This window comes from Xenopus laevis, chromosome 8S (genome assembly GCF_017654675.1).
Source record: "Xenopus laevis strain J_2021 chromosome 8S, Xenopus_laevis_v10.1, whole genome shotgun sequence".
Lineage (NCBI taxonomy): Eukaryota > Metazoa > Chordata > Amphibia > Anura > Pipidae > Xenopus > Xenopus laevis.
The window spans coordinates 8,660,365-8,681,666 of record NC_054386.1 but is presented as its reverse complement, the minus strand read 5'-3'; the positions used below and the strand labels follow the sequence as shown (position 1 = coordinate 8,681,666).

The 21,302-nt window shown below is 40.5% G+C and overlaps 1 protein-coding gene across 5 annotated transcripts in view; it reads right to left on the bottom strand.

Annotated features, from left to right (window-relative positions):
* Positions 1-1,508: 1,508 nt before the first annotated feature.
* syne2.2.S (spectrin repeat containing, nuclear envelope 2, gene 2 S homeolog) overlaps positions 1,509-21,302 on the bottom strand; it is a 35,764-nt gene continuing 15,970 nt past the window's right edge. For 3 of the 5 annotated variants that reach the window (XM_018232294.2, XM_018232291.2, XM_041574816.1), the window contains 16 exons: positions 19,041-19,228; positions 16,998-17,148; positions 13,980-14,162; positions 12,626-12,763; positions 11,327-11,521; positions 10,613-10,892; positions 10,350-10,418; positions 9,206-9,321; positions 8,849-8,963; positions 8,176-8,402; positions 7,480-7,680; positions 5,893-6,000; positions 4,658-4,849; positions 3,378-3,434; positions 3,125-3,159; positions 1,509-2,587 (listed from right to left, as the gene is read on the bottom strand). In XM_018232294.2, the coding sequence (XP_018087783.1) occupies positions 2,362-2,587; positions 3,125-3,159; positions 3,378-3,434; positions 4,658-4,849; positions 5,893-6,000; positions 7,480-7,680; positions 8,176-8,402; positions 8,849-8,963; positions 9,206-9,321; positions 10,350-10,418; positions 10,613-10,892; positions 11,327-11,521; positions 12,626-12,763; positions 13,980-14,162; positions 16,998-17,148; positions 19,041-19,228 (2,481 nt within the window). In that variant the 3' untranslated portion in view covers positions 1,509-2,361. The remainder of the gene's footprint in view (positions 2,588-3,124; positions 3,160-3,377; positions 3,435-4,657; positions 4,850-5,892; positions 6,001-7,479; positions 7,681-8,175; positions 8,403-8,848; positions 8,964-9,205; positions 9,322-10,349; positions 10,419-10,612; positions 10,893-11,326; positions 11,522-12,625; positions 12,764-13,979; positions 14,163-16,997; positions 17,149-19,040; positions 19,229-21,302) is intronic. The other 2 variants (XM_018232292.2, XM_018232293.2) reach the window with 2 other exon arrangements.

The following is a 21,302-nucleotide window of genomic DNA, read 5'->3' as shown; positions in this document are numbered from 1 at the left end:
GGCTGTTCTACCTGGGAGCAGGGGTGAATTTTGCTCCACACTACCAAAGGTTGCTTTAGGCCATGGTTCTTCACAGTGCATCTCAATACATTTTTGTACTTTATCTTTGAAATACAAAGCAGTGCTGCTACATTTAACAAACACCTCTTCCATTGGAATGACCTGGGAATATCCTCCAGCTGCCGCCCCCTCTTTCAGATTTTAGAGAAAGAAAAAGTGCACTAATTACATTTATGGAAATTGGAAAAGGCTGTTTATGTTACTCATTAGCTGTAATGCTTTGGTTGGCAGAACATCAAATCTATGTGCAATGTACAATTTATGTCCATAAAACAGATTCTAAATAAGACGAGAGTACACAAAGTAGCTTTCAGATACCCAGATTGAGAAATGAATGAGACTAGTGATATGTAAGAAATAACAAGCACCCAATAGGTAGTGCCACAGATACATAACATTCCTGACCATACCAGAATGTATCAATATCTTAAAGGAGAAGGAAAGGCTAAAATTAAGTAAGCTTTATCAGAAAGGTCTATATAAATACACCAGTAAACCCTCAAAGTAATGCTGCTCTGAGTCCTCTGTCAAAAGAAACACCACATTTCTTTCCTTCTATTGTGTACTCATGGGCTTCTGTATCAGACTTCCTGTTTTCAGCTTAAACCTCCAGGGCTAGGGCTTGAGCATGCTCAGTTTGCTCCTCTCTTCCCCTCCCTTTCCTGCTGTAAGCTGAGCCCAGAGCTATGAGTAAGCAGGGAGAGACTCAGACAGGAAGTGATGTCACACCAAGCTAATATGGCAGCTGCTATCCTAAACTAACAGAGAGAGCTTCTAGAGCTGTTTACTCAAGTATGGTAATGTGTTCTACAAAATAAATATAGTGTTATAGCTTGCACTATTGTGGCTAATCTATTGGCAAAAAACTGCTTCAGTAGCTTTCCTTCTCCTTTAAAGAGAGGCATAGTGGTTAGCATTTGTTGCCTTGCACACCTGATGTTCCAGGTTTGATCCTGATCAATTCTGCCCATGTGTGGCTTCCCTCCAACACTCCAGATGAAATGGACCCTAGTGTGTTTGTTTAAAACTGGGTCTTGTAAACACTAGGCTGGAGAGGGACCATGTCCACACTGTATAAAACAATACAGAGTATCTGAAGTTTTAAAATGTTTCATTAATTTGCCTTTATTCCCAAATGTTGCTTCTTGTGATGGCTGCCTAACACAGGCAGAGACATTTAGGTTGAGATGAGCGCCAAGGGCTTGCACTAAGCCAATTGTGCTATCTTGGCTGCTGAATTCACTCTCTCCTCCAAGAAGTAACATCCAGCAGTAAGATACCGTATATACTCAAATATAAGCCGAGTTTTTCAGCCCCCAAAATATGCTGAAAAACTCTACCTCGGCTTATACTCAGGTCAAGCGCAAAAACGGTCGCTGGCGTCTAACAATAGTCGCCGGCGTCTAAGAATAGTCGCCGGCGTCCAAGAATAGTCTCCAAGAATATTCACGGGCGTCCAAGAATGGTCGCCAGCATCCAAAAACGAGACGCCGGCACCTCCAATGCAGAAACCCTCAATTTTTTGATTGAAACTTACCAGAAGCTGCTGCATTTCTCACCCTCGGCTTATACTCGAGTCAATAAGCTTTCTCAGTTTTTGGAGGTAAAATTAGGTACCTCGGCTTATACTCGAGTATATACGGTAATTAAAATATTACAATTTTGCCTAAATAAAAACACATTACAGTCATGTCCATGCATTAAAATCTCCGTAGATTCGTGTACATAAAACAATGGAAATGAAAAACAAACATGATATTGCTTTGCTAAGTATGTAACATGGCTATCCGTGTGACTGGCCACCACGTATAAAGTTACTATGGACCTGCAGAACACTATTAGCTTGTTAGGGCCATTTTCTCAGAGCACTGCTGGCAGACAATTGATGGTTTAAAGCAGTGATCCCCCAACCTGTAGCTCACGAGCAACAGGTTGCTCACCTACCCCCTTGGATGTTGCTCCGAGTGACCTTAAAGTAAGTGCTTGTTTTTGAATTCCTGGCTTGGAAACAAGTTTTGCTTGCATAAAAACCAGACAGAGACTCCTGTAGGCTGTCAGTCCACATAGAGGCTACCAATAGCCAACCACAGCCCTTTTATGGCACTTCCTGGAATGTTTTTCATGCTCGTGTTGCTCCCCAACTCTTTTTTACATTTCAATGTGGCCAACGAGTCAAAAAGGTTGGGGACCCCTGGTTTAAAGGAATCCTACATGATAGTGTTCAGGTCTGGCTAGGGACACTGATGAAATGTCACTTTGCTGATTTGGAAATTCACAAAGTCCACTTGATTATCCTGCTTGTTATGTTGGGGGAGGTCCATTGGTATATCTGAGCATTGGATAAAATGACCTGGCAAAGTTGTTTGCATGTGCACAGCTAAAGTCTTCTTCTGAGAATGGGATCATGTATGCAAGGAGCAACATCAGAAACAACAACAGCTGGAATGGAAAAGCTGCTCTCAGCACTCGATAAAACCATGAGCGGGTTTTGGGGACCTCTAGGACTGAGCTGGACTGTTCGGGAATCCTGCAAATAGAAAACGCAATGTTTGACAGTGCACCAACAGAAATAAATCCGGTATAAAGCTTTGTAAGTGTGGAGTAAAAGAGGTCATGCACATATATATTGTTTTGTGAGGCCAATAACTGCCCTCTCATTATGGGACCCTTGTGTGCCAGTTTGGACAGAAAAAAAACGATCTCCTGATGCCACTTCTATCGAAAGACGTATGAGGTAGATGTGGATATGAGAGTCTATTAGCATCTGGTCATTTTGGCTTGTACATCACAATGGCCAGAATTACCCAACTATTATATCCATGTATGACTGGCACAGGTTACATGGTTTTTCTTTTAGACCATATACAATGTAAGTGGTCTTCTTTCTTCTGTTATGTACTCTGAGCACTGGCAATGGCAGTAAACTGTAAATGCAGCCAACCCAATGTTCCACTCTGCTGCATCTCCACAATGTTCCAAAACACAACATATTCAGTCCCTAAATGGGCTGCTTAAACTCTAGCAACCGAGTTGAATGGAAACTTTTGCATCAAACTCTTCTTACCTCACTGTGCTTTTTGATGCTGCGTCAACTTCAGCCTGAAAAAAAAAATGGAAAACCAATTTTATGGTTTAAAAAGAAATGGAATATGCGCGGCTGTCATTTTGGAATTTGTTACCTTTATAAATCGATTTTTAAAGAAATTCTGCTCTGTGCAAGTGAGCAGCACTAACTGTACATACAAATTGTACACTGTACAAAAATGTGATTGTGTCCCTTTAATAAACATATAAAAATGAGAGCACAGGCTACTTACATGACTCGCTGAGGGTCCTGAATACAAGGAATCTATTCCGTGTTGTTGGGAATAGTCCTAAACAAATAAAAAGAAACAGAGCTTTTAGGGCAGAGAGACACACGCTGCGATTCGGGGAGATTAGTTGCCCGGCGCTGGCTAGAATGTAAATCACCGGCGGGATGGCACTCTGATCGATTCGTTCTCCCAAGTCGCCCGAAGTTTCCTTGTGAGACAACTGCGGGCGACTTCGGAAAACGAATCGCTCCGAGTGCCATCCCGCAAGCGATTTACATTCTAGCTGGCGGGAAGGCAGGGGGGGCAGTTCGGGGAGATTAGTTGCACCAAAGAAGAGGAGATTTGTCACCAGGTGACTAATCTCCCCAAATCGCAGCATGTCTCTGCCCTTAGGGTAAGGCCACACGAGAAGATTCGGGGAGATTTTGTCACCTGGCTACTAATCGCCTCGTCTTCTGAGCGACTATCCCCCCGAACTGCCTCATCGTTTTTCCCCATAGGCTACAATGAAAAGTCGCCTGCGCTAATGCACACGCGGCAATGCATTTTCTATAGTCACCCGAAGTTGCCTCAGTGAGGCAGGTGACAAAATCTCCCCGAATCTCCTCGTGTGGACTAGCCCTTAAGGCTTCAGAATAACTGAGAGGAGCTCTAAAAAGGAAAAGAGAAAACCAGACCTTAGACTTTCAGTACATAAAGAAAAACATTGTACAACAGCTGAAATGTAAATGAATCTGCAGTGAAGTAAACAAAGGACTAAGCTGTTTAAACATATACCGCCTTATTTACAGACTGATATCAAGTTCATGGAAAGAAAATAAATTAATTTTGCTTGTCACTCCCAGCAGAGCTCTGAAAGTCATCAGCTCACATGCCAATTTGTTTCTTAATTATTAACATGGTTAGGGAACCAGATTTCCTCACAGAACATAACAAGTACTGTATATAAATAGTTACGTAACAATCAATGTCTTGTAATGGATTTGTGACCAGAACGTCCCTATAAGCAGAAAGGACCTTATAATGTATTAGAGATTATTTATTTTAAAATCCTCAATGGTCTTCACTTTAGGGCAGAGACACACGAGAAGATTCAGGGAGATTTAGTCGCTCTGCGACAAATCACCTCTTCTACAGGCAAATAATCTCCCCAAAAAGCCTTCCCACTGGCGAGAATCTAAATCGCTGGCACAGAGATGTTCTGAGGTTGTGACACACACACAGATACAATTCATCTGCATGTTGTATAAAATAGGAAGCTCAGAGCGAGTGCTTATACTCACCAGGGCTTGCTGAACAGTCTGCAACTCTTGAGAAACCCCATTCAGTAGCTGCTTCAGTTTTATTCTCACCACATGAACCTTCTCATTGGCTTCGGTGTGCTCATCCCCTGCCCTTTTATTCAGCAGGCAACCGGAAATGTCTTGTAAAGTGTTGACTTGACCTTGCAGTCCTAGTAGGCGATCTTCTAGTTGCTAAAGAGATTACAGGCATTTGAGAAGGTCACAATGCTTAGTTTTGATCTAAAGTTTAGCGTTTTTTTATAACTGCTTGTGTACAACCGTTTAACACAAAGTCCAATATCCAAACTGTAGCTCTTCAGTTACTAAACTATTCCAGGGTTTGTTCTTGCAATATTGATTAGATTACCAGTACCCAACACCCTTCATTCTCCCTTTGTTGTGACAGTTTTGTTAGGAGAAGACTATTATGCCGTGAGATTATCTGTGATTTGGTAATCTAATATCTAGTTCACAAGTACCAGACATGGAGCAGCTTTGTTTCCCCTGGAAATTACAAAATATATGTTGCCAAAAGAGTGGATCTCTCTGATTTGCCCACCTTGAGGTGGGCCCAACGATCGGATCCTAGCGAACGGGAACGGGCGGTCGGATCGGGGGACTGCATCAACAAACAGATGCGGCCGTGATCCGACAGAATTTTTAGTCCCATCCGATCGAGATCTGGCGACTTTCGGCCAGATCTCGATCGGGGAAGCCCGTCGGGGGCCCCCATACATGGGCCAATAAACTGCCGACCCGGTCTGTCGGCAGCTTTTATCGGCCCGTGTATGGCCACCTTAACTCTCCCTGTGGAAGCCAGAAGTTTTATTACACAAAGAGCATTTTCTGGCTTGTGCGTCAGCCTTGATTATGGAGCACACAGAATTATTGCTTCATAGTGATAATGTTGACATTTTGAGGGTTTAATCACCTACATGTAGTGCTGATGCCATTTTGCCTGAGGCTAGTTTTTTTTAATTGGCGAGGCAATATACCACTACATATGCCAATAGCCTGATCCCTTCTAGGCAATTAATCCTCAACATTTTGAGGGTAAGGTTTTCTTGAAATGTAATGGTTAAAAACCAGAGGCCTCCCAACAAGAATCTTCCTTCCCCATCTGCAGTCCCTGCCTATAGCAGAACTTGACATTGGTGGACAAGAATTACTTGAGAATGATTGTTTCCCTATGGTCATAAAGACCCACGTACCACTCAATAATTATATCTATTTACCAATAGCTCCTTTTGTCTTTCCAGAAGTACATCTGGGTCCACAGTGAAGTCTGTCACTTGATTTCTCAGTCTCCTCTCTTCTGTTTTTGTTTTATATAAGAGCTCATCCTGAAAGAAATATTGCATGATATCTCGTATACATGATCTTTAAAAAATGAGCGGCATAGCAGCAAATGAAGCAGTCATACTTGAATCAAAATGGAGAGGGAGTACCTATTGTTTTTGGCTGATAATACCACAGCCGGAACTAGGGGTAGGCAGTAAAGTCCCAGTTATTGGGGGGTGCTGGGCAGGTACCTGTGTCTTCTGCTTACCCCTAGTCCATGTTTGCTCCCCTCTGTCGCTCTCCCTTCCCTCCCTTCTGTCGCTTGATGGTATTTTTAGTATTACCATTTTGACCTCGCGTAAGAAAAAACTCAGTAAAGGAAAATCTTTAGTAATAGTCAGTCAAATTATTCACACAGAATACAACATAACAGTTTTGTCTGGGTAAGCTGTTGGAGTAACACACAGAATGTCACGCAAGGACTCACCAAAGACCCACCTCTTGGACCAGGCGTTATATAGCTTTCAGAAGGCATATACAGTAATTGTGACAAGGGGTACACGGAAATACCATACATGTTCTGGTGAGGAGACTTACTGGCATATATATTTATACATTCCTGTAAGATGTGCAGTTTTGCAACATAAGAGTCTTCTGGTCCCAAATGCCTGAGCTGATGTCTACTAATTTTAGGCAAGGTGGGCGAAATCAACTATTTAAGTAACACTTCTGCAAAAGGGCATAAGAGACATGCTGACACTCTGGAATCTAAATAACAGAGTGGAGATCATTTATTTGTACGGCCTACTATAAGTTATATGAGTGACTATTGTCCACAGTTGACCATTTGCCCTTATAGTCCATCCCTGTCTTGGGCCTGGCGTTCGTAACAGAGGATTGGGGGTTTCAAATAATAGATATAGACCCTCCGTCACTAGCCATTCATCTGTCAAAGGGAATAGACCTTTCCAGATATAAAAGAGATATACAAAATATAAACACGCTCTCCCCTCCCTCCCCACTGCCACTCTCTCCCCTCCCCTCGGTCACTCATCCCTCCCTCCCCACTGTCGCTCTGCCCTATCTCCCCTGTCACTCTCCCCTTCCTCCCCTCGGTCACTTTCTCCTCCCTCCCCACTGCCGCTCTCCCCTCCCTCCCATCTGTCGCTCTCCCCTCCCTCCCATCTGTCGCTCTCCCCTCCCTCTCCCATCTGTCGCTCTCCCCTCCCTCTCCCATCTGTCGCTCTCCCCTCCCTCTCCCATCTGTCGCTCTCCCCTCCCTCTCCCATCTGTCGCTCTCCCCTCCCTCCCCTGTCACTCTCCCCACCCTCCCCTCTCTGCTCTGTCCTCCCATCTGCTATGGTGCATGGCACATTCACATTTGCTGTTGGAATATTACATATACCTAGACTTCTGTTGGTCAGATATTGGCTTGGGGAAAAGACTTAGTTATCTGCCTCTAGCAATGTATAAGTTACAGTTATAAATATAGTTATAAATACAGTATATATCACTAGAAGCATATTTTGCATTTGGCCTACCTCACATTGCATGAGCTCCCTCTGCAAACTCTCCGTCCATTTGTCCCTCTCATGGCATGCTTTGTCCCAGCGTAGAGTCACCCCATGAAGTCTGTTAAGTAAATTCCCAGATTCTGAATCATTTTCATGTTGGAGTGCTTTACAGCCAAGGTTTGCGGAGATCACTAGAGCTTTAAAGTTATCAAACGCTCTCAGTGTATCCTGAAAAGAATGCAGAGAAAATCAGCATTGGCCATTGGTTAATAATATGCACTTAGCATTCCATTAATTTCATTTATACTGGAAATTAGTAATTTAGTCAGAGGGAATTGGATTAAATCAGCAGAAAAAACCCAGAGGTGGTGTGTCAGATCATGCGTAGCCAATTCTTTGGCCACAGGGCCAGTAAAGAAGTCGCACAGACGTTCTGTACAGAGTTTTTGGGAATGGATTGAAGCCACAGAACTTTAGCACTCACCTGACAGTCAATCAAAATGTGATATATAATAATAGGAGCAAATAAGATGTTAACTGGTCAGGTGGTGGCAGTCTGTATATGGCCAACTTTACGTGATATCAAACAAGTACTCTATTCAAAATCATTGCATTTTAATCTTATGGTAACTATAGGCATGTTATTGGGGGTCTGTTGGCAAAGCAGGCATTTGATTTCTTGCTAAAGAGTAACGCCAGGCTACTTCCAATGGGATTACACACCTTAAGCTTAATCACTTTCTGTTTGAGTTCTTGTATGGTGCATGCTGGCTTCACTTTACTCATACTGTCGAGATCAGTCTCCGTCTTATCCAGCCACAAAGTGATATCATTCAAGTCTGAGTTTAACTGCTGCCATTGTTGTAGGTTTTGCTTCATTCGCAGTTCATCACCGCGGCGTTGAGCCTGGATAATTTCCCATCGCTCGTTCACACCTGTGTGCAGGAAATCTTTGAAAATGGGTTTCCTATTAAGCCCAAAAAAATACTAGAAGGCATTATTGCTATATCTAAAAACATAGCATATTATTATTTAATTCACATTAATATAAAGGAAGCATAAGCACCCGAAACTGAAAAAATAATTATACTGCTGGTGCTTTACAAAGTGCAATTTAGATATGAGATTTTACCCAATTCAACAATATATTTACAAATATCAAAAGAGGGCTCAGAATGTTCTATATATGCTTTGTGGATGATTTAATAACAATTGGTAAATCGACAATAGTGCAGAAACCCATAGCAACCATGCAGCAATTAACTTTGAGCAGGCTCCTGCAGACATAAAAATAAAAGCAAGTTTCTGGTTGCTATGGGATAACACACTGGCCAGTGGTACTTTGTTTTCTGCATCTGGTGTATGATAAGTTATTGATAGGATGTCACGCTTTTACCTGTCTCTGGACTTGCTATACCGGAAAGACCCTGGTTCTTAAGTTGCTCATTTTCAGTACTTGATGCTATATGTTGGCCGTCTTCTATACCAGCAGTGCTAGGCATCATTGCAGACTACAAATAGATTGAAGGAAATTCAGTCTGAGTCTCCATATACATTACCACACTTTAAAACCAAACACACAAAAAATAGATTGCACTTGTTGTACACACAAAAGATTGACCAGCCAAAGCTTTCTTTAGGGGTACAAATATTAAAACAAAGTTAGGATGAAATGGTCTGAAATGTTTAAAACCCATCAGCCCATGTAAGGTTACATACAAGTTATACAAATCATTTTTGGGAAGACAGATACCAAATCAAAGGTTGTGTTTGTTCCCGTTGTAGCTGTGCGTGGCCCCTTCTCATGCTTTCTGTGAGACCTCCGTTTGCCAGGAGAATGCCAAGGAGTAACTTTGACATCAGGTTGACCTATTAAGTACAAAATACATTTCTTATAATTGAAGGGGCACTAGCGTTAACATACAAGTTGTTCTTATATCAGACAGAAAGACGGAGCACGCAATTATCTGTTTTGTCAGCAGGCCAGGATTTGTGGCGAGGCCCAGGCCTAGGGCGGCAAAATTTGAGGGGCAGCATGCTGCTACAATGGGGAGCACTTGTAGGGAGGTGCACACCTTACATGTGGGCGCTAGGACCCAGGTGGCCTAAGGGCTGGCACATGCACTTGTAGGGTGGTGCGCTATAGGACCCAGGTGGTCTATGGGAGCAAAAAGATTAAATCCAGCCCTATTTGTAAGTAGAAAGCAACAGCAACACCTTTTCCTCCTGTAAAAATAATATTGGAAATACACCTCGGTGTCTATTAATTTATGGATTTTTTTTCCAGAAGTTAATTTGCAGCTATTACAAAACGCGCTTTCATACATGAACAAGATGTATTTTAGCCAACATTGCCATTAAGTCAAGGGTTCCAAGGAAAGTTATTTATGGTGCACCAAAAAGCCAGTCCAGTGATCAGTAGGCATCGCATGCATCCCACAATCTTTTTAGCCACAGCAATATTAAACATTATGCACATACATATACAATATTTATATAATAGCACTGTGAAAATACAAAATATGGTACTTAAATAATGACATTGAATACAGTAGATCATTAAACGTGTGAGAGGCAGTGTAGACAAATCAACAAGACAAAAATACACAAGAGCCATCCATTGTGTATGTTAATAGGCCACTGCATATCTAGCACAGAGTAGGCCAATCTAATATAACATCTTCAAAGGATTTCATATTTCCCCAGCAGCGAACCAACCATGTCACCTATCTTCTGTTAATAACAAGGCAGATGTGTTGTATTATAGCGTGTGGGTTTAGAGCATGGTATTGACACAAAGCAATAGAGGAGATGCTGTAAATGAAAGGACATGAGATGGGTAGTGTGTATCACAACCACGGTGCCATGTTGAGGCCCATGCAATGGTAGGTGCCTACCAGAAGATTCCTGTACAGATTTGGTGGTCATTATGAGATATGCCTCTGGATTTTCTGGAATTTCTACATCTGAAAGACAATAATGTCATTTTCTGTGTGCCATATACATTTTGGAAGAACCATGTTTTATAAAGGTTTAAAGTTTTATATCACAAACCAAGGGTTTAAAATGGTAAACCACTGGCTTCTCATTGAAACCATATTATTACAGACAATAAACGTAATACTATGTTAATGCACTCAACATAATTATTTGCCTTTACCTGATAAAGCAGTGAAGTAAGTGCCTTCTTCATCGTCTTCATGTGAAGAAGAGCCCCCAACATCACCAGTATGGTCCCATTCAAGTGGAATTGAGTCCACACTGACAGGAGTTTCACGGCCAGATCTCTCATGGGGAAGGGTTGGAGGCATCAAGTGGCACATGGACGGGTGAGAAGTGTCCGCTCCATGGATTGGTGAATGCCATGAAGAGTTTTGTATCTCTCTTGAATCTTCTGCATCTGTATCATTCTCAGAGGTTTCAATTTCTTCATCTAACAGCTGGAATGTGAAGAAAGAAAAACCCAAACAACTAACATTATGGCAAACATTTATAATAAAGAGGATATAATCCTTTGTAAGCAGCATCTTGAGCTCATTCAATTGGGCTTACGTATAAACATTTTCTAAACTTACATAGACATTTCACAGAGAAAGGGATATAAAGGAAATTAGTCATAAGTCTGATATCTGTATATGATATGTCTGCTCCCATGAACCATTGTCTCTCTGCTTTCCAGAAAATCTTTTAACCACCCACTATGGAAAGCAAGAGGCCCAGGATCCATCACTTCAAGTGAACAAGATGAGGGAGGGGTTGCATTACACTGAGGCTGAACTGGTTGGGGAACTGTTGCCAGTGAGCACAGACTATTATAGTTTGCTTTTAATTTGAAACGTGCTGTACTGAGTGAAAAATGGAAGACAAATTTTACCAGATTTCTAGAGGTCAGTCTTTGGTGGAATCGAGACAGCCGCCCAAAAACTTCTTGACGGTATCTGAGCAGTTCTTCTATCTCTTCTTCAATGACCACTGCATCCATCGTCTCACTTTTCTGTATCAGGTGCTCTCCAGAAACAATAAGATCATCTATCTTGTTGATGTTCAGTGTGATCTGCTGCTGAAATTCCTACAGAGCAAAAGGGTTGAGATCAAATAATATTTGCTTGATTTCAGGATAGTAGAATGCAGACACTTGCTGTTGTAAAGACTAAATTGTAGGGCAAAGCAGATGATCTATTTGTACATATTTTTATCAAGACCGAATATCCAGTAGTTTTGCTATAAAATTAATTCTAATGATGCTTACAGACCATGCCACTTTGCCCTAGATTTCTCAAATTCTTGTGCAGTAATTTTGGTTCATAGTCGCCCAAATAAAATAACCAGATATCCTGATAAAAGTGGTAACAAAACCAAATGAGATCCTTTGACTTCAAGACCAACTAGGGGCAGGGAACATGTGTGTGTGAGATGTGTACACACACACATATATATATATATATATATATACAAGTCTCATGGGTGTCCGCACTCTTTTCTCCTGTTTTGCTGAGGTGCACGATCAAGTGTTGTATTACAGTATATATGATAAAGGATCAGCACACTCATTTGTAGATCACTCAAACGTGCTTTTATTTAACACAGCATTGTGTCCAACGTTTCGGTCGCACTTGGGGACCTTTATATATATTGGCATGCATTTGAATGTAGCTGGATCATGTTTTGCCTCCTTCCAGTGTTTGGCCACTGGTTGTTGTGCTATGTCTTGCTTATTGGCATCAACACGCCTTTCTGTATCTAATGCTGCCCTTATGCTGGCCCTGTGCATGTTGATTCTTTCTTTTTAAGTTTAATCTATTGTGGTAAAACCATAAGGCAGTTGAAAGAAAGAATCAACATGCACAGGGCCAGCATAAGGGCAGCATTATATATATATATATATATATATATATATATATATATATATATATATATATATATATATTTATTTATTTACCACTATGGTTGCCACCTTTTCCGGAAAAAAATACCGGCCTTCCTATATATTTATAATTTTCCCTATTAACAACATTGGGATCAACCATCGTTTTTACCGGCCTGGACGGTAAAATACCGGCCAGGTGGCAACCCTAATTACCACTAAATTTAAGCTCTAGACTGGATTGTTGAAATATCTTGTAACACAAATAAACATTTGCATCTCGAATCTCATGGTACCAGTATTACTTACATTTAACTGCCGCATCTTCTCTTCAACGTCACTTTCAGAGAAATGTTCAACATTTGTAAGCTGAAGGTCCATCTCTGTAAGCCAGACAAGGATAGAGTCTCTTGTTCCCTCAAACTCTTCCCTTTGACTGGTAAAGTGCTAAAACAAGCAAACAAAAAAAATTGTAGCGGTTACATTAAATGCCCATCTAGGTAGTTCCAATGAAACAGTGACAATGTCAACCATAGAGGCAATGCCTTGAGTGCTGGTGCCTAATTGCTTGTATACGGTTAGTGGAGTGCCTTCTCCCCAGGCCTTCGTGCACCAGGTAGAGTTGCAGAAGAGAGGCCTGGGTGTGCTTGTTAAGGACCCCATATATGGCCCGATAAAAGCTGCCGAAAGACCGAGTTGGCAGCTTATCAGCCTGCGTGTGGGCCCATACGATGGGCTTCCCCGATCGTTATCTGGACGAAAGTCGGGCAGGTTAAAAAATCCCGATGAATCGAGGCCGTATCTGTGCGTATGTGGTCCCGCAATCTGACCGCCCATATCAGATGCATTATGATCTGATTGTTGGGCCCTAGGGCCCACAATCGGATTAGCCCGATATCGCCCAACTCAATGTGAGCATATCGGGGAGAGATACACTCGTTTGGTGACATCGCCAAACGAATGGATCTCTACGTCTATGGCCACCTTAAATCCTTTGTCCACTACTGATCAAAATGATTCTGCTCTCTCCCCAGGGCACTTGAGACTTAAAAAATATTTATTTCCAATTGCTTGACGTTTCATAATTTTAAAACGTACCTTTCTCAAAAGCACAACAATACAAAAACATTTTCACATTCAATATGAAAAAATAAATCCTCGTCCCCACCCTCAAGTGTGATGTTATATATAAACTTTTAACCCCTATTCTGCCATTGCCTTCGTTAAAAAAACTGGAGTATGCAGAAAGTGAAACTTTATTTGTATGGTTGTGCTTTAGATAAAGGGACTTTTTACAGTTCCAAAACGTCAAGAAAAATATATATTTTTTTAAGTCTCAAGTGCCCTGGTGACTAAGTGGATTTGTTGCAGTAGTGTAAGGGGTACGGTAGACCCTCATCCACTGAACAAAGAGCAAAGTGAATTAACATTGGGTGAGAGAGCAGGTAATCACTTAGAAGGACGGTGATCAAAATGATTTGAATAATTTCATACCTTTTACTGAAAACGGATTAATGTTGTTGGTAGGCATATATTCATATATTTGCCCTAATGAAATTTAACAATATAACTAGGTGTGTTGGCCGCAGAAGATGATATAGTACTTAATCTTTGCATACCTAAAGTGACTACCTACACAAGCAGTATATTTAGTAATATTAACCTTGAGCCTTTTGAGAATTGCAGCCACTCTTTTTTGGAGGATGTCCCAACGTTGATTTCCATGGTGGACCATGTGCTTGAGCTTACTGGCTGCATCTGTACGGTTCTCACGGGCAAGTCTCCTGTATTGCTTATTGACCAACTCAAGATGAGTAAGGCGTTCATGGATTTGTCTCTGGAATGCCTAAAAATCACAGATTATAAAATGTCAAACTCCATGCGCTCTGTATAACTTTATCATTGAAACTGCATGTTACAGAAAGCAAAGACAAGTTGGAGTGGAGTTGCAAGTTCTCAGAGAAACGTATACATACTTAAGAAAACATTAAATAGGATGTAGTATTTTAAGCCCTGTATATAAGATACCGTATATACTCGAGTATAAGCCGACCCGAGTATAAGCCGAGGTACCTAATTTTACCTACGAAAACTGGGAAAATTTATTGACTCGAGTATAATCCTAGACACAACTACAGCCCTGTCTCCCAGCAGCGCACATTCTGCCAAAGCGACCCCCCCAGCGATCAACCGGACTTCTTTGCAAAGTTGATCGTGACAGACAATTGCCAAACGGATTACTGTGTGCATTGTCCCACTGTCCCACTACCATGTGCAGACGGTTCTGTGTGATATTGCCATCACTGTTAATCTTTCGTATAACCAACAGAGGGCGCTGTGTGATATTGCCATCACTGTTAATCCTTCATATAACCAACAGATGGTGCTGTGTGATATTGCAGTCACTGTTAATCTTTCATATAACCAACAGAGGGCACTGTGTGATATTGCAGTCACTGTTATTATTTCATATAACCAACAGAGGGCGCTGTGTGATATTGCAGTCACTGTTATTCTTTCATATAACCAACACTGGGCACTGTGTGTGATATTGCAGTCACTGTTAATCTTTCATATAACCAAGAGAGGGCACACTATTATTATTTCATATAACCAACAGATGGCGCTGTGTGATATTGCAGTCACTGTTATTCTTTCATATAACCAACAGAGGGCGCTGTGTGATATTGCAGTCACTGTTATTCTTTCATATAACCAACAGAGGGCGTTGTGGGATATTGCAGTCTCTCCCCAAGTGTACTGTTGGTATAGGAATGATTAGAAGTGACTGCAATCTCAGCTACTGCCCGCTGACCTGAGTATAAGCCGAGGTAGACTTTTTCAGCACATTTTGGATGCTGAAAAACTCGGCTAATACTCGAGTATATACGGTAATTATCTTTTCTTGCACTATTGCAAGGACCATATAAACCTATTACTTTATGATAATGTATAGAAATATGAAGTTAGGAGGCGCACACCCAGTTAATGTAATGAGTGTGAGGTGCAAATCCAAAGGAGGCTCCCCAGGCGAGTCTCCAAAATTAGAATAACCAAAAAAAATTAAAACTAAGGACTCTGGATCAAGATTTATTACATCAAAAGAAATATACAAAAATCATACCAAAATAAATGACATTATCCCAAAGGTCATTTTTGTGAATTTTTATTTTTTTCCCCCTAAGGAAGACCACGTTGGGCTAATGTCATTTATTTTGGTATGATTTTTGTATATTTCTGTTGATGTAATAAATATTTTTGATTTCGATCCGTTTTGATCGTTTAATGTTTTACTTTATGATAATGTGGCCTGCCTTTGTTTTACATTTTGTATATCCCATCATATGAATTGTTGAGCATTAACCAACTTGATTTACAGATTTTTCAGCAGTGTCCATTGAATTCAACCTCAGATTAAAGCTGTAAAATACAAGACTTGAGGTCACTTCCCTGTCACAGAATAAATATGCCCCGTCACAAAATAAGACTGACAATTTGGGCTTGTCTGCAAACAACATGGGTATATTGCCTTTAACATTTATATAATGAGTGTCATGCAAATGGCACATACCTGCAGTTAGTATGAATACCCCTGATCATATAAGCGTGTATTCAGTAGCAGCTTACAGTAAGTAAAAGGGAAAACTACATGGAGATTCAGAATTAAATGGACCCTTACTAAATGTGTGTGGGATATCTCTGCTCCGGCACTTGCTGCTGAAACAGAATCCAGTAAACTCATGGCAACCATCTTTAACAGTGTAATTAAACAATCCTCTCTAACCTTAATCAACGAGGAGCTGCAATGCAGATAATCACACTGGCAACCACCTTGTTTCAAGGCATTGGAAGCATGGTTAAACAAGGTAGTGGAAAGCCAAAGACCAAAGATATTTATGTGCCCATATTTGAATACCGTATATACTAGAGTATAAGCCGAGGTACCTAATTTTACCTCCAAAAACTGGGAAAGCTTATTGACTTGAGTATAAGCCTAGGGTGAGAAATGCAGCAGCTTCTGGTAAGTTTCAATAAAAAATTGAGGGTTTCTGCTCCCATTGGAGGTGCCGGCGTCTCGTTTTTGGATGCCGGCGACCATTCTTTGATGCCGGTGAATATTCTTGGAGACTTTTCTTGGACACCGGCGACTATTCTAAGACGCCGGCGACCATTTTTGCGCTTGACCCGAGTATAAGCCGAAGTAGAGTTTTTCAGCATATTTTGGGGGCTAAAAAACTCGGCTGATACTCGAGTATATACAGTAGTTAATGTTAATCAACTTATTTTTCTTATTTAGGACTAGATTAAGCTATATAAGTTCAATCGCTATACTCTGTTGGGAGCAGTTAGTGGAGACGGCAAGGTCACTGAACCCCCTTACTGAGGTGCCATTAACACATTCATGAAATGTTTCTTACAGTGACCGTATTCATTTCAGATTGGACCTTCTATTACCTTTTGGACAAGGTCTTACACCAAAAAGAAATTCTTGTGATACAAACAAGCCACGCTATTAATAAATGAATGCTAGCCCAAAATCAACATTATTAAAAAATCTCTTGTAGCTGGTATTTTAATAAGACATTTTTTACACCTAAGCACAGACTACGCAAACTTGATTTCATGGCCAAAATGAACCAGTGGCACAGGGCTAAGCAGAAGATAAACGTCAATGACTAACCTCAAACCCCTTTTGTTCTTCCTTTGCACGTGTGTATAAGACTTCAGAGGACTCTGGGGAAGCAGCTTTAACTTCTGCCTCTTTCAGCCACTCTTCAAATCGTGAATAGTCTTCCAGGAACTTTTGCCACAAGTGCCAGGTTTCTTCAATTCTGCCATTAAATGTTTAAAATTAGAGACTGAACTTTGCCTAGAGATTGCACGGATAGTTTAGCAGTAGATCTGATACTTTGCAGGTGCCGTGTTGTTCATTTTATTTATTTTTTGTTATAGCCATACCAAATCCTTTATATTTGGTTCAGCTTTTACTACTGAAGCTTTAGCAACAGTGTCAGCATATATTCTCATGCGTTCACTAAATATTTACTTAGAGCTTCATCATAAAAAAAGCAAGTCATGACTGCATTGCTACACTTTGTGCATTCCCTAGAATACATAGATGATTTAGGGGCACATTCACTAAGCTCGGGTGAATGAATAAAGGGAAAAAACTCGAATTTCGAGGAGTTTTTTGTGTTCCTCGACTATCGAATTGGCATAAATTCACCTGAGTAGAATGATTCGAATAGATTGAGCGAAAAAACGCGGCGACTATTCGCCCATTCGATAGTCGAAGTACTGTCTCTTTTAAAAATCATTTGACTGCCTACTTCGCCAGATTAAACCTACCGAATTGCTTTAAAAGCCTATGGGAAAGTCCCATAGGCTTGTTTTCTAAGAATTTGATGAAATAAAAAGGCATTCGATCGATCATTCGATCAAATGAAAATCCTTCGATCGAATATTCAATCGCCGGGCGAATATTCGCCCATTCGACAGCGCGTAAATTCGCCCGAATTCCCTATTCGATTCTATTCTCCAGTCTAATTTCGAGGGATTTAACCCCTCGTAAATTCAACCCTTGATACATCTGCCCCTTAGTGTGTTAGTCTTGAAAATAAGGATAGAAACAATTTAAACAATGTAAACAGTGGCAGAACTACCGGGGGAGCAGGGGGATGCGATTGGGCCAGGGCCCGCACCCACTTGCGCACCACTGATTCCGGACGGAAAATCGCGTACGGAGGGGGGCTGCACGCCCCGCACCAGGGCCCGTCCCCTCTAGTTACGTTACTGAATGTAAACGTTTGTATTCCTTACTGAAACAGGAGCCTTGATTTTAGCCAACAGCCAATTCACATGCTCAATGGATCATCAAGTCTCATGGCTGTTTATTAGCAGGTTCTCAAGCTGTATGTGGTCAAGACATTTTTATTGTTCTCAATTTGCCCAGGGGATTTATTGCCTTGTTAGTACGACTTTACCTCGTACAATCATATAGTGGAATGTCCCACTACAGTGCTGGACATATCTGTTGCATTTCATATCATTTTTAAAAAAAGTACTACAGGCTACTTAATTCTTAATATAATTCATTAGCAGAGAGGTGGAGACAAAAGTGAGAATGCTAAATACAGGCAGGGGAACATAAACCATTGAATTTTATTATGGAGACTGTATATCTTAGAAAGAACTGAACAGCACTATAAGCAAAATGCAAATGTTGATATGAGTAAGTGTCCATTTGGCATGAAACGCGTTACAAGGCTACACATCCTAATAAAGATTTTTTTACATAATTATTTTTGCTACTGCACTATTATTGGGTCTCTTCTTATCCTAATTGTACGTTTTTGAACTTTTGTTTACCCTTGGACGGGGGACCCTCTATTATTGTAGTTTATAATCACGTTCACTCATCTTTAGGAACAGAGCCACACACCATTACTCTCTTTATTTGGATACAGTTGGCCAAATTTTTGGACAAAGCTAAAACCTACACAAAGAGCTTGCATTCAGCTGAATTCTGAAGCAATTCATAGATTCATTGCATCCCTAGACAAGACTAGGAAACCTGGCATGAAAGGCCAGCTCTCAAGGAACATCTCCAGGAGTAGGAATCAAAAGCAGGGAAAGCTTTTTACTTGTATCCATCCACTGCTTTGGGCCTCTCTAGGTGCCAGTCCAAAAGTATAGATGTATGTAATTCATGTTAGAAGGATACCTCAGTCGTCTCTCCATGGACATTGTACAGATGTTTCGCCACCGTTTATCAAGACTCGTAGTCGTCTGCTGGATAGAGTCACACTCTGTTTCATTTGCACATGCATCAGTATCATGAAGAAGACGCTCACAGATATTCAACACAGAGGCAACACCAGCATTGTGCAGCTCAATGTCTTGGTGTAGGTTCTGTTAAAAAAAAAGTTAGGCTATGGATTATTATTTCAGAACTCTGCTGATTTCTCAAAAGTATAATTTTGTCCGAAATGTAAAGAATATAACGTTGACTTTTTCCTTTATATTTGGTCATGTCCAATGATAAAAAAATTTTTGGGAGAAAATTAAACGATTCATCAAAGATTCAATTAATATAAATATTAAATTGGGTCCAGAGTTTGCACTTTTAGACATGAAAGTTTAATCCATTATGACAAATAATGTCTTTTTTGTCAACTGAAGTTCTTGACTTTTGTCAACTATTAATGGCAGCCACTAGGAAATCTATATTTTTATGCTGGATAATAGAGAAATCCCCCACTCTGAAAGATGTACTCTCATATTTATATAGATTATGTATTCAAGAAGTTCTTAGATTCAGAATGGAATGGAAAAAATAAACAGGAGGTGGTCAATTTATGTAGAAACTTTAGATGACAACAAAAAGGAATATATTAGTGATGGGAGAATTTATTCACCAGGTGCGAATTTGCGGTGAATCTCCACGTTTCGCCGATGGTGAATAAATTTGCGAAACTGCAGTGAAACTTCGAAGGCGTCAACATTTTCAATTCTGACACCGGCAACAATGTACCGCATTGACTCGTCGATTTTGACGCCGTTGATTTTGACGCCAGCACCAAAACTTGGGACAAATTCGCCCATCACTAGAATTTATACATAAACTCATGGGGAAGGCTGATTAATAATTCTGGGTAAAGTGGGTTGTCATCCCATTCATGTAATTTTTAAATTGTGTTTACTAATTCTCTCTTTCATGTGTTTTGAGCAATAGTGAATATCAAATAAATGAGAAACCGGTCAAAATAGTTAATATTTGTTAATTGTTGATGTAAAAATCTGTATGATATCCATTTGTGATATGAAACTGCATATTTATTTACATGCTGTAAAATGGAGGGTCATATTGTTTTATTGTAAAATTCAACAATTTTAAAAGAAAAAAATATGTCAAGCCTAAACCTACTTAAAGGGATACTGTCATGGGAAAAATCTTTTTTTCAAAATGAATCAGTTAATAGTGCTGCTCCAGCAGAATTCTGCACTGAAAACCATTTCTCAAAAGAGCAAACAGATTTTTTTATATTCAATTTTGAAACCTGACATGGGGCTAGACGTATTGTCAATTTTTCCAGCTGCCCCAAGTCATGTGACTTGTGCTCTGATAAACTTCAATCACTCTTTACTGCTGTACTGCAAGTTGGAGTGATATGACCCCCCTCCCTTTTTCCCCCCAGCAGCCAAACAAAAGAACAACAGGAAGGTAACCAGATAGCAGCTCCCTAACACAAGATAACAGCTGCCTGGTAGATCTAAGAACAACACTCAATAGTAAAAACCCATGTCCCACTGAGACACATTCAGTTACATTGAGAAGGAAAAACAGCAGCCTGCCAGAAAGCATTTCTCTCTTAAAGTGCAGGCACAAGTCACATGACTGGGGGCAGCTGGGAAATTGACAAAATGTCTAGCCCCATGTCAGATTTCAAAATTGAATATAAAAAAATCTGTTTGCTCTTTTGAGAAATGGATTTCAGTGCAGAATTCTGCTGGAGTAGCACTATTAACTGATGCGTTTTGAAAAAAACATGTTTTTACCGATGACAGGATCCCTTTAAATAATTAGCCCTAATATGTGCATATATGTGTGAATAAGAATTCTCATCTAGATGTCAAAATAAAAAAGTACCATTGCACTAAATTCAATGGAGTATCAGGACCTTGTATGCATAAGTAAAATTTGCCAGTGCACAATGTTCTCTTCAATTACTTACTGTATGTATTCATAGTTATTTTACTCTTTTTGTTATGGTACAATATGGATGTTATTTTAGGTGCCCAACATGAGTTTTCTGCATGCTACTGGCCATCAGTAGTGACGGGGAATTTTTCCCATTTCGGTTCGCCAAAAAAATCCTGAGAAATGTATGAAACGGCGAAAAATTTGTGAAAGTCGAAAATTGACACCTGTGTCAATTTTGGACGCGCGTCGGAAAAGTCGTATGCATCGAATTTTCGCAAATTT